This window comes from Trachymyrmex cornetzi, unplaced genomic scaffold (genome assembly GCF_001594075.2).
Source record: "Trachymyrmex cornetzi isolate Tcor2-1 unplaced genomic scaffold, Tcor1.1 scaffold607, whole genome shotgun sequence".
Classification (NCBI taxonomy): domain Eukaryota; kingdom Metazoa; phylum Arthropoda; class Insecta; order Hymenoptera; family Formicidae; genus Trachymyrmex; species Trachymyrmex cornetzi.
Genome location: NW_017299923.1, coordinates 480634 through 493846, shown reverse-complemented (window position 1 = coordinate 493846; position 13213 = coordinate 480634). Strand labels below are relative to the sequence as shown.

General features: G+C 33.3%; 1 protein-coding gene across 1 annotated transcript in view; it reads left to right on the top strand.

The window, feature by feature from the left end:
* Positions 1-3822: 3822 nt before the first annotated feature.
* LOC108766608 (uncharacterized) overlaps positions 3823-13213 on the top strand; it is a 39388-nt gene continuing 29997 nt past the window's right edge. The window contains exon 1 of the mRNA XM_018516009.1: positions 3823-4150. Coding sequence (XP_018371511.1) covers positions 4087-4150 — 64 coding nt within the window. The 5' untranslated portion in view covers positions 3823-4086. The remainder of the gene's footprint in view (positions 4151-13213) is intronic.

Here is a 13213-nt window from a genome sequence, read left to right as displayed (position 1 = left end):
CAATCACAGTCGATTATTCTTCTCACATTCGACTGTGATTGGTCAACTTCTTACTCTTACTTCTTACTCCGTGTATTGTAGACGACGCCTGAAGGCCCGTCTTTTATTATTTATTTAACTTTAATGACATGTATCATTTGTATAAAAGATTCGATATCAACAACAAAAAAATATAAAATTAATAATAAATATAGGGCTACATGAGCCAAGCAAGGTTTTATTGCTGTGTTATTATGAAATAAAAGTTTATTATCACGTACGTTTCGACCCTAATTGGGGTATTCACAATGTTGAAACTAATACAATTTTAATAAGCAACGACTTATTTAAACAACACTAACATATGACAAACAAATGAAATAATTTAGACGATAAATATAATGAATTAACAAAAGTACAGGACTCTCAGTATAAATATTAAGTAGAAAGTTTAAAAGGCGAATGAGTCAGAATATAAAAACGAATTTCTTAAATTATCATAACCAATATATTAATACGTAGATCTTAAAACTTAATGTAATAATAAAATTAAGATGATTACATAAATTAAATTATCCTTACGTGTGATTACATAGTTACAAAAAACGCATATGCTAACAAAACATGTTTCGGCTGCAGAATTGAGCCTTCCTCAGTTATACAAATTTCCATTCAACGTATTCGGTACCCAGTGTGATTAAAATGTTCAAAAATTCACATAGTTCTCTACCAAGTTGAATAAACATTGCTCACAAAACGACTGCTCGGCCGTGTGGAGGAAACATTGGAGATTCTATACATGAATAGAGAATCTTATATGATCTTGTTAAAAAATAATGCAATATTTATTCTCCAGATATTACTAGTATTTTCTTCCAACCAAAATAGTGGTAATTATTTAATTTTGTTTCAAAATATTATTGTATCACAAAATTGCGTGATTTTACTAAATTCAAATGCTACAAAGAATTAAAAAAGTTAACAGTATAAAATAAAAAAATTTAATTTAAATAGAAGACTTAATGGTTTTGGGCATTAGCGCTGTAGAAAGTGCGATAAATATTAATATTAATATTAGGTCATGTATCTAACTTTTAATTAGGACCAAAATTACAAAGAAATTTTTAATAGTTGCTCATAAACGTTTCAGCTAATTTTTAACCATCTTTAGTACATACTATATACGTTTGACGAGATACGAGATAGATGCATTCGGTGTACACTTTATTCGTTGTGTGTTTATATCAGTAATGTTTCTCTCTGAGATGGTCAATTCTTCTTTTTAAGACTCAACTAGTTCGATAGCTGAACGGTGCATGAATGATTGTGCATCTTTAAATAGACAATTTGACCATGAATTTTATTGGATGAATACCGAAATTTTAAATAATGAGAGATATCTGGATAAAAGGTTAGTGTCCAAAATGCTCAATATCAAAATGCAAGACAATAGGTTAAATTTGAAATCAGACACGGAGTTCTTGCTTATACGAACATATAATAAATAAATTTAATTGTTACAACTATACTCAAGCATCTATCTACATTGTTTTTCAATTCAATGACTTTCTCTGAAAATGTTGTTTCCATTCTTATAATTAATTTATTTCTTAACTCTCATTTACATATATGATTCTGTATTGATACTACGAACGTTGTGTTCTTATAAGAAATTTAATCTGATTTTATCCGTTTTGTCAATCTTAATTTAACTTTAGAAATTTAGAATACCTATTACGAAGCTGGATCTTCATTGCTTTAAATAATTCAATCTTGAATTACTGATATACACTATATACGTACTTGCATATATACCATATTGGCTACGTTCGGAAACGTCGCTCGGATGCCTCCGATGCCTCGGATTCATCATCTGTCCTTGTTTAACATTAAATGTTGAGAGATGATGAATCCGAGGCATCGGAGGCATCCGAACGACAGCTATTCCTGAACGCAGCCATTGTAGTCTTTTCAAACTGCGCGCCGAATTGTTTTTGCGGACTATAAACGCAATTAAAACTACTCTAGTAATCGCGAATTAAATTGACAAGCAATTTAATAATTTGATGCTACCATCAAGCATCATATTATAAAGATGTTAATATGTTGAAACTGTTAATAAATTTATTGCGAAAAATATTACCTCGGAAATATTCGTACGAGCGTCCTAAGCCATTAGATCACCGAAACCTTTTAATTTAACTTATTTTATATTATTGTGCAGTTATGGGGTGCAGTAGGTAAGTCTTTATAAAAATTTGTCATCCTTTCTTTTTAGTAATTGTCCTTCTGAATAATATTATTTTTGGTTTAGCTCGCACTTAGTTAAACAGCTAACTGTCATTATTATTCTTTGGATCATACAACTTTAGATCATATTTTTATCTCAAACGTTTTTTATAAATTTAGATTTAGAACGTCTATACAATGGTTAATGAACTAAGGCATATACTGAGACAGTGCAACACCTGTTTTTTAATCCACAATTTAAATTACATCCGTCATTATTCCATACGTTTCGGTTCTCACAGAATCGTCCTCTGTGGAGAGGACAACTTATAAATAATACGATTATACTTTGTCAGTTGAAACGTTGCCAAATTATTGTTGTTTTTTTATAACTCTAGCTTTTTTTCATGTCGTTTTAGTGAATTAATTTAATAAGGGCATCCTGTATATACATATATAGTTAATTAAAAGTAAGTATTATTAATTGAAAAATTAATTTTGTACATTTTTAATTACAAATATATTTAAATACAGTACAATCTTATTAATTAAATTAAGTTTTTTTGACACAATCTTATTATACATTTATCAAAACATAATAATTTTGTAGATTTTTAAATATTTGTTTCGATAGTTTCTGACTGGAATATAAAGTTGAATTAGAAAATATTTTTGTTTCAGTAATTTTTTCTGTTATTTTCAAATTATTTAGTGATTTTTTAATGCTATAAAGTAAAATTTTTTAAATAGAATTATTTTCAATATATCTCCACTGTACATATTTATATTGGTGCGTATTAATAACTAAAAATAATAAAATGCATAAAAGTAGTAGAAAAAAATGATTGGAGTAACGATCGAAAAATTATGGGAATTTAAGAATGCAATGAAGAGTTAAAAAATTTATTTTTGTTATATTACACACATGCTCACGTGCGCGTGCACGCACGCACGCACGAATGCATATGTATATTAACGTATTGAAAAATGCGTTTAATGGATATAACGCAGTATCCGGGTGCGAGAGATATACTTAAGATAGGAAAGAATTAAATAAAGAGAACTTATATATATCTCGAACAGTCTAGTAAATGTTGTGGTTCATTACAATATACTGAAAAGGTGCGATCAATATAGCGGCGCGCACGGTAAAACATATATTATCCGCGAGAGATACTCAAGCGGATGACAAAACGTGTGCGATGTGGCGTCGGAACGTGATAATCCTACGTTCGATAAATTGGAGACGCGATAAATTGACATGTAGAAATAAGCATGTTGGGGTAACACTACGACATCAAGGGGATGCATTAAGGGAATGGATGTCGTGTACAACGGAAAAGGATGGAATGATCCGCGGAGATAGAAAAATGAGAGAGAAACGTGATGCAAACGCGTTGCCGGAAGTGTCAGGAGGGGTTTCGAACGCAAAGAGGGAGGTTTGTCCGATGGTGCGAACGGTGGAACGCGAAATGCGAAGAGCACGCGTGAGCAAAGGATGGTAGGAGGTTATAACCGACTGATGGTGGGGGAGAACTCGATGAGGTGGCGGAAGAGAAGGGGTTTGATACGGACTTTAGACAGCTAGCAATGGCTCAGTTTGCTTCCGTTTCGTGTTGTGTGAGGTTTCGTGCGTTTTCAATTGCAGCTATCGTTCCGCACACTGATCCGTTTGAGAGAGAAGCTCGCTCGCTCCCTCGCTCGCTCCCTACTGTCGCGTAACCCCTTGTTTCGCCTGAGGAAATTCGCTACGAAATAGTTCACGCATGGTGTATATCGCTCCAGAAAGTCTTTATAAGTGCGTGTATGAGGTGCCTGGTATTTCGAGTGCTTTGTGCTTTCGGGACAAACTTCACGCGTGATTACGGATAGAAGATCATGTTGACGAGAAACCACTGCTGTTTTCTGGTATTACTGTTGCTTCTTTTTGGATGTATCCAAGGTAAATAATCATGCCCTGTAATTGATTCTTTCTCTGTAGCAAAGTTTGCTCATAATGTTACCTCTATTAATTGTATTTGATTAATTTTCGTTTGAATGATCGGGTTAGTTGTGTATCGAATTTTTTCCTTATTTACTTAACGACGGATTATCAGTTTGGCATCCAATTCAGTTTAAACCATTAACAAAATTACGAAGAAATTGATATTACATATACATAAAAAAATTTTGAACCTAGTAATTCTGCGTTGCAAAGATCAATGATGTTAACAACTGACGTTTAATGCATTTAATGATAATCATACCTTAATAGTTATTTTACTTAACCGACAATATACTACCAAAGAATGTAACTATGAAACTGTAACACTTTCCAAAATTATTATTTCTACTATACTCTATGATATTTTATGTCTAGTGAGGCCTTTGTTTATGAACATAGTAAAAATAATATTTGATATGAATAGGATAAAATAATTACAGGTATTAGATCCATAACAATTTTTTGGACAGTATTACTAATGAAATAGTATTAAGAAATGCTTAAAATTAAGTCATAATTACAATATTTTTCATTTTTTGGCGTTGTTTAACCAAGTAACAAAAATGTTCTTTTTGTAGCAAAAAATTATCTTATCGGAAGAAATAATATAATATAAAGAGTCAAGGAAAATCTCGCGAAAAATAAATATGAAATTTATCAAATTAAAATTCGGAAATATTTCATACATAAAGTTCAAGTTTTCATCTATCTTTGCATTAAAGTTTAGTATGTTTTATGAATGTATGCATACCGTTTTTTATTCATTTTTGTGTAGATTCAAGGTATTCACAAATGCATAGAATGTACGATATGCGGATGCAGTCTCCTGGAATATTTGAATTACTTACTATTAAATGTTTTTGGACATTTGTACAAGAACTTGATTTCATTGTAGATAAACGTTGCTTAAACATGATGTACGTGTGAATTCTTGAGAGAGAGAGACAGAAATGCATATTTTACAAAATACAACTACATTGCTTATGCAAAGATATTTTCCCAACACATTATTGGATGTGATTATGCAAAATACTAAATATTTAATAGCAAACCAAATGTAATGCCTTGAAAATAAAAAATATTGTATTTTTAAAAATATTATAAATAAAATTTACTTTTGCTGAAATAAAAATGAAATAATTGCTCTTCGACTGATAGTATTTGTTTATTGGTCATATTGTACGCAACATATTATGTATTTAATAATATTTTGCAATAGAACTGTAAACTTACAATCAGTGGCGTTTTTAAAGCTGCTGCCTTCGGTGCAGAGATAAAATTGAGAGGGAGCCCGAGCATTACTATTAATTTAAGGCAACTCCTATACAGCGTAAATCAGTAATATTGCAGCAAAAAATTCATAAATGTATACCACGCAACAGAATTTCGAAGATTACGAGGACCCGCGGATTCTGGGGCCCGTCGGTGCGTCGCACTAGTTGCACCGATGTTAAAAACGCCCCTGCTTACAATTAAAATTATCATTTAATTTCCTTTTGCATAATGAGATCTGATGTATTTTTATTTAAAATATCGTACCTTCGCATCTTTATTATTAGCATTAATTGATTTGTAATTTTGTGATTTCTGAGGTATTAGTCTTTAACACTTTGAGATACCTTTTATATCAATATTAATCTATATAATAAAATATTACATAATTTAAAATATATATTAAAATAATATTATGAGAAGCAAAAATAACAAGAATAGAAGAAGTAATAAGTAGAAGAACAATAACAATAACTAAACTAACGAAAATCGATTCATAACGTTTAGGTTCCGTCGCTTACTTGCAGCGCTTATAAATATTGTTAATAATACTTGTTCCTTTGTGACTTATGAAATACAGCAATAAGCAAGGAATGGTCTATAATCGAACAATAAAAATGGAAGATACAAAAGACTCAATAATTTATTAAATGCAAAGGAACATTAAAACAATAATCAATGATTCAAAAAAGGGACATTGTACGTTTCGAACCAACAAGTCCTTCTTCACCAATTTTCATATTGATTCACATTAAAATACGCAGATCGGTTAGACATCAAAAACGTGATGCGATTGAAATGCTATATTTCGTTACAGGAACTGCGTGTTGTACATACTGAAGTCGGTTTATGTTAAAGTTCTGTTTTTTTCATGTGCTTGAATTGGTCATCTTTATTTAACAAATGGTCAATCGAATCTTCATTGTCAAGCGAAGAGGCGTTGAGTCCATCTAGTCAGATTTATTTGATAGACAGGGTATCTAATAAGTTTTGACAAAGCGATTGTGTATAGGTAGAGCGGACTAAATTTAGTCAAAAAGTCCTTTACCATTTTGCAATTTTCGCAATAATTAACAAGATATTAATTACTAAAAATCGCTAAATTTTTGTCTTAAATAATTTTTTACTTAAATGCTGTTAACTTTATAGAAAAACAGCAAGAGACAAAAATTGTTTATTTTCTCCTCACAAAGTTCTGAATATTTTTTCAGAATTTTTTATATTGTATTTTTTCATGATGGTAAAAATAAGAAAATATAGTACTGAAAAGTTCATAAAAAATTCTGAAAAAATTGTTAGAGTTTTATGAGAAGAAAATAAATAATTTTTGTGTCTCGCAATTTTTCTATAAAATTGATAGTATTTGAGAAAAAAATTATTGAAGACTAAAATTTGGCAAGTTTTAGTAATTAATATCTCGTTGACCATTGCGAAAATTGCAAAATGGTAGAGGACCTTTCGACTCAGTTTAGTCTGTCCTATCTACACACGATTACTACGCTTTGTCAAAATTTACCATACACCCTGTATAAGTAAATACAAATTGTCACAAATTGTCAGAGGTGAGTCAATTAATAGGTTATTAAATAACACATCTCTAATCTTGCTTTATCGTTGAAGCATTTATTATAATTCAAGATCTTTAATGAATTTATGCATTGATAAATTTTTGTTAAATAAAGATGATCACTTCGGACATATAAAAAAAAATAGAACTTCAAACATAAACCAACTTCAGTATGTACAACACGCAGTTCCTGTAACAAAAAATAGCATTTCAATCGTATCACGTTTTTGATGTCTAACCAGTCTACGTATTTTAATGTGAATCGACACAAAAATTATTGAAGGACTCGTTGGTTCCGAATCATACAATGTTCCTTTTTTGAATTATTGGTCGTTGTTTTAATGATCCTTTGCGTTAATAAATTATTGAGTCTTTTGTAACTTCCATTTATTGCTCGATTATAGACCGTTCCTTGCTTATTGCTGTGCACAAAATGAGCGGAATTTATTATAAAGTACATTATAACGGATGAAATTTCAAAGACAGAAATCTTGTACATTAAAATTAAGATTCGCTGAATAAAACGCTTGAACATGTATCAGCGTATTTTTGATACGGATTTTCAGAAGACATAAATTGTCAAAGTTGGTAGGCAGTCAACTTTTCCCTGTCATTTTCATAAATTTAATTATTTTACTTTTATTAAATGTAATAAATGTGTTATAATATATATTTACTATCATTTGTAAGTTACTTATTGAGAACACTCGCAACATTTTATCATTTTACAAGAAGATAAAAAAGATTTTAAAAAATTTTGAATTATTTATGCGAATCGAGAACATTATAACTAAAATATTTCTGCTTTTTCTTTTTTTATAAGTTTTTCAATTGTAAATTTAAAAAACATGCTTAACCTTTAAAAACACTTTGACGCATTCGTAGCATAAACTCGTAATGGCATATCCAAGCCAACTTTGATTGCTCAGAACACTCATAAGAGGATGAACATATTTTAACAAATATTTTTTCAATCGAAACACCAGACAGTAAGGAATATAATTATTAACAAAAGAATCTTTAAAGTAAATAATAGTTTTGAAAAAAAACCACATTTTGTTAAAAAATTCTTATTTTTCTTACGTAAATTACAAAAATATTTTAAATATGCATTTTGGACAGTAGAAACTTCAAACACTAAAAAAAACTGCATTATTGTATCTTTTAAAAAACATAATTAATTAAAAGGACGAAAATGAAAAAAATTTGAAATTTATTTTGGAAAGAACTTCTATAGCACGAAATATTGCAGCAATATTATAGCAATATTTCCGTAGTGCGCGATATTACAAATATTGCAGCAATACTGTAACATTAAAATTTTAATATTTTATTGGAAATATTGCAATAATATTGCAAAATATTGTAATTTTAATATACTACTCAACAAAATTAAAAGATCACCAGTTCTACCCTACAAAAGGCAAATTTCAAGATAGAGTAACTTCGTAAAAAGTCGACGATGTTTAAAAAAAGCATTTTACATCTTGAAATCTCTACTTTTCTGATCTGTACTGTTGCGTGAGCGTAAGAGCGTTGGTATAGAGGGCGCGAGGAATGTAGAGAATTTGTGTATAACAAGGTTGGCAACACTGTAACGAGGGCGGGAATTAAGGGCTTCTAGAAGGAACGCTATGCGATGTACGTAATGAAATAAAGTCACGTTAAGCATCTCAAACGTATACGACATTTCTCTTGCAGAACCCAGAAGAACAATATGGTGACAGCGGTGTAACCTGTAACCTGTAAGCGAATATTGAGACAGGAAATTGTACGCGTGAGTGACGAGTTGTAATAAACAAGGTACGTTGAGCAAGGTTAAGTGAGCACGATGCCGAGCAGTGAAGGTGACAATCCACACCCTATATACGTAACAGCAACTGCGCAATTATCTCCGCCACCGAATTTCAGTTTTCGATCAGAGGATTGACAAAAATGGTCCACGAGATGAGAAAGGTATCGTCGAGGCAGCGGCCTAATGAATCGAGCAGAAGAAACACAGGTTAGGTTAACCAATTTGTTTATTTAATGAGACCACGAGTGGAAGACATTCTGCTATCGTTTAAGCTGAGCAGTGAGCAAGCAAATAATTATAAAGCCGTAAAAGAAAAGTTCGAAGAACATTTCGTGCTCGTGTAAATATAGTATTAGAGCGGGCGCGATTTAATAGATGTAAGCAACAAAATGAAGAAACAGTTGAGAATTTTGTTCCCAATCTTTATCGTTTAGCAGAAACATGCAATTTTGGAGCGTTAAAAGACGAGCTCATCAGAGATCGCATAGTAGCAGGCATACAAGACAAAACTATCCGAAGCATTACAATGCAACCCTGAATTGATACTTGAGAAAGCCATCAATAAGGTAAGAACGAAAAAAGAGGTTAAAACGCAACAAGCAGTCATTAGAGGAATGGAAGCGGCAGCTAACCTTGACAGGATACGAAGTTTTTGTGGAAGACGGGACAAGCGATGCTCGAATGGATCTCAGCAACAAAGGATGAAAGTAAAGGCAGTGTTGTCAAACTATTGCAGTCGATGTTGCATCACATCGAAGCATGCATTCTCATCATGCTCTGCTAAGCTAACAGAATGCAACAACTGCAAGAAAAAAGGACATTGGGCAGCGGTGTGTAAAAAGAAGAATGTTCACGAGATAAATAAAAATGACGGCAACAAAAAAACTGTTGAAGAGGACAAAGAAGATCTCTATTTAGGTGACTTATGAGCATTTGGAACAGAAAAGGAGGAAGAAATAGAACAGCGGAATGTACAGATTTCCATAATAGAAGGGAGGAGATATATAAGAGAGAGGAGAAGGATAGGAGATTTAGAGACAAGAATAGAGAGAATGGAGAGGGGTTAGGAACTAAAGGAAAGGGAAAAAAGAAGAAGGAATATAGTGGTCAAAGGGATAAGAGAGAAGAGGACATACGAAAGGGAATAGAGGAGGTACTAAAGAAAAGAAAGGTGGAGGTTAGAATAGAGAGTGTGAGGAAAATAGAGACAGGGAGGAGAGATTGGGGGAAGAAGGTGGTAAAGTTAGGAAGCGAAGAGGAAAAGAGAAAGATGATAGAAAATAAAAGAAAATTGAAGGGAGGTACAATCTGGCTGGAAGAATACTTAACATGATTGGAAAAACGAACGAGATGGAAACTGAGGCAGATTGCGAAGGAGGAGGAGATGAAAGGGAAAGTAGTGGGTGAGATATGGTAAGATAAGAATTGTAGGAATATGGTGATTTTGGGACGAAGAAAAAGAGGAACTACGAGATGGAAGGGAGAGATGGTGGGAAAAAAGTGAAGAAAGGCAAGTACAAATTAATAAGGAAAGGCGAAGTGAAGAGAGAGAGAGAGAGAGAGAGAGGAGAATCAGGAGGAAGTGTAAGGAGAGAGAGGAAAGGGGAGGATATAGAAGGAAGGGATAGTAAGACGGAGGGGATAGAAGGACCAGAGAGAAAAGGAAGAAACGAGGTTGGAGAGATAAAAATTGGGTTTTGGAACATAGCAGGGATGAGAGGAAAGGACATGGAGTTTTGGAAGGGTCTGGAGAAATGGGATGTGTTAGTAAAGACATAATTGGAAGAAAAGGATTGGAAGGAAAGGGAATATGAATGGAAGGTACAGACCTCCATTCATAGATTATGAATTGTTAGATTTGAATTGTTACGCACGACGATCCGTTCGTCTTGAATGGCGGCTTTAGACCCCTTCTCGTCGTCCCGGGATTTCTCCGCGCCTTTTTCTTCTCTTAGATTAGCTCCTGAGAGTCACGTGAGGCTTCCAACCAATAGAAAGCCATGTTATACGAACTGGCGGGCATCTTAGCCACATCAGTCCTTTTTGGCGGCCATCTTCTCCAGATCCTTGTTGCGTAGCGCCGCCACATAGGCTCGTCTGGCCCGCGTTCTTATGTGGACCTGGATGTGGTCCTCCTTATATGGGTCACTCATCCGGGTATGAGATCCGTCTCGATCTGAACCATGTCGCTCATCCTAATCTCGCTGATCCGGATTCGATCTGGATAATGTGGATCTCGAACTGGTTATACCGGATGCCCTTTTAATCTGGATAATCCCGAAATGGGGAGGTTGCATTTCATCCGGTGTAAAGTAACGTTAAACTGGACTATCCGGGTGAAAACAACTCTAAGTCATGTTTTGGAACTTCTATAAATTCCATCTCGCTCATACTTTATTAATTAACGTAATTATTATCTTCGGTTATTTATTTACATCTTATCATAAATCTATTCTATATACAACTAATAAATTATTTACTATAGGGTGAATTATTATATAAGGTAAGTACTATTATTTAATTATTGTTATTTCTTTAGCAAATTTACATTATCTAGGGTAGGTTATATGAAAGTATATTTACATAATTTAATATCATAGGTATAGGAAAGGTAATTTTAACTCTAAATTATTTTTTATATATTTTTTAACATTTAGCTCTCGATAAATATTTAAGAGAATAAGGTATGTATTAAACTTTATTGTTATTTTACTTGAATCACACATTAAAATTATGCAGTATAGAAAAGGTAAGTAAGTTAAATTTATCTCGTTATTTACATATCTACACGCTTCTAACTAATTTATCTATCAGACTATTATTAAACATAAAACGTATTTATTATATACTAAATCTAAATATAATTAATACTGTGTATTCGGAAGGTAAGTTATCTTATATATTTACATGAAAGAAATAAAAGAGTATTTTATTCTAACAAATCTTTATTTATCCTTACAAAATAGGACTGACTGAGTTAATAATAAAAAAATTTGCTTAACATGCACCTTACAATAAATGATATAAAATAAACGCACCATAAAGTTATACAAACCTATGCTATCTTACATCTAATTAAGCCATTATTACATATAATCGTATAAATCTTTTTACTGAATATAACCAATAGGCAATAAAATATCATATAAACGCTAAGTCTAAAATCTATCAAAACAATGCCTATAAACTAATAATTTTATGACATATTAATAAAATAAAGAAAATTAGATGCGAATAATACATTTATAGCTTTTGCTGCTCATTATTACTTTTTTTAGAGCTCGGTATTGCTCCATTTTCTTGAGAAATCGCTTCGTTGTCATCATGAGCTGATTTTTCATTGCTCTCCATCTGCGATTGAACCGTCTGGTACATTATCAGCTTCATTGGACAACGAGACTACGTCCTCTTGCGAGTCGCTCGCTTTGCTGGTTACATCTGCGGCTCGTCTAGGGTACATTTTAGTAGCTCCTGTTATAGTCCATCTCTCCAAGCCTTTGTCTTTAATTATTAGACTCTTATTGCGAACCTGGTAAATAAAGCCATCGTATGAAATCGAATTTAGATTCGGTTTCAGGGTCAAGATGGGAGAAGATCTGGGAGAAGATTTCTGGACGACAAGAGGGATGAGATAAGGGTACCCGCCGAGCCCCTTGCTGTTTAACTTTTTGATAGCGGATCTGGAAGAAGAAATGGAAAAAGTGAAATGGAGCGTGAGGGTGGGAGAGAGAAGAGTATTTACATTGGCATACGCGAATGACATGGTTATCATGGCGGAAAATGAAGGAGAGATGAGGAGTATGATGGAGAGATTGGAGGGATTTCTAGAGAGAAAGGATTTGGAACTGAACATAGAAAAGACTAAGTTAATGAGGTTCAAAAAGGGAAGTGGAAGGTGGAAGAAGTGTGGAATGGTGGTGGAGAGAGAAATGAATCGAGGAGGTGAAGGAATTTAAGTATCTGGGCTACACATTGCAGACAAACGGGGGACAAGAGGATATAAAAAAAAGGATAAAGAAAGCATCTGCGGTGTTACGTCCAAGTTCCGCACGCATGGAGCTGAGGGGGTAAACGCAACAGGAACCGAATTATTAGACCGATTTGGCCGCGTCTAGGCTCCGGACCACAAGGGAGCTATGGGGAAGGACCGACTTCGGGAGGCACTTTGCTTCGTCCTGAGACTCCTAACGAATGGAGAACAAAGTGGAAACCTCAACTCGTGCTCCGTTAAGCGGACTCACGAGTCAAACGTAATTTTAGTTTAAAGGGCCCAAACTGGATCAGTGCCTCAAGGGCGCACTTTAACGCCAGATGTACCAGTATGTCCGTATGCCCTAGCTTTCGGTCATGGAACTTAATCCAAGTGACCGAGGAGAGGGCGAAGTGC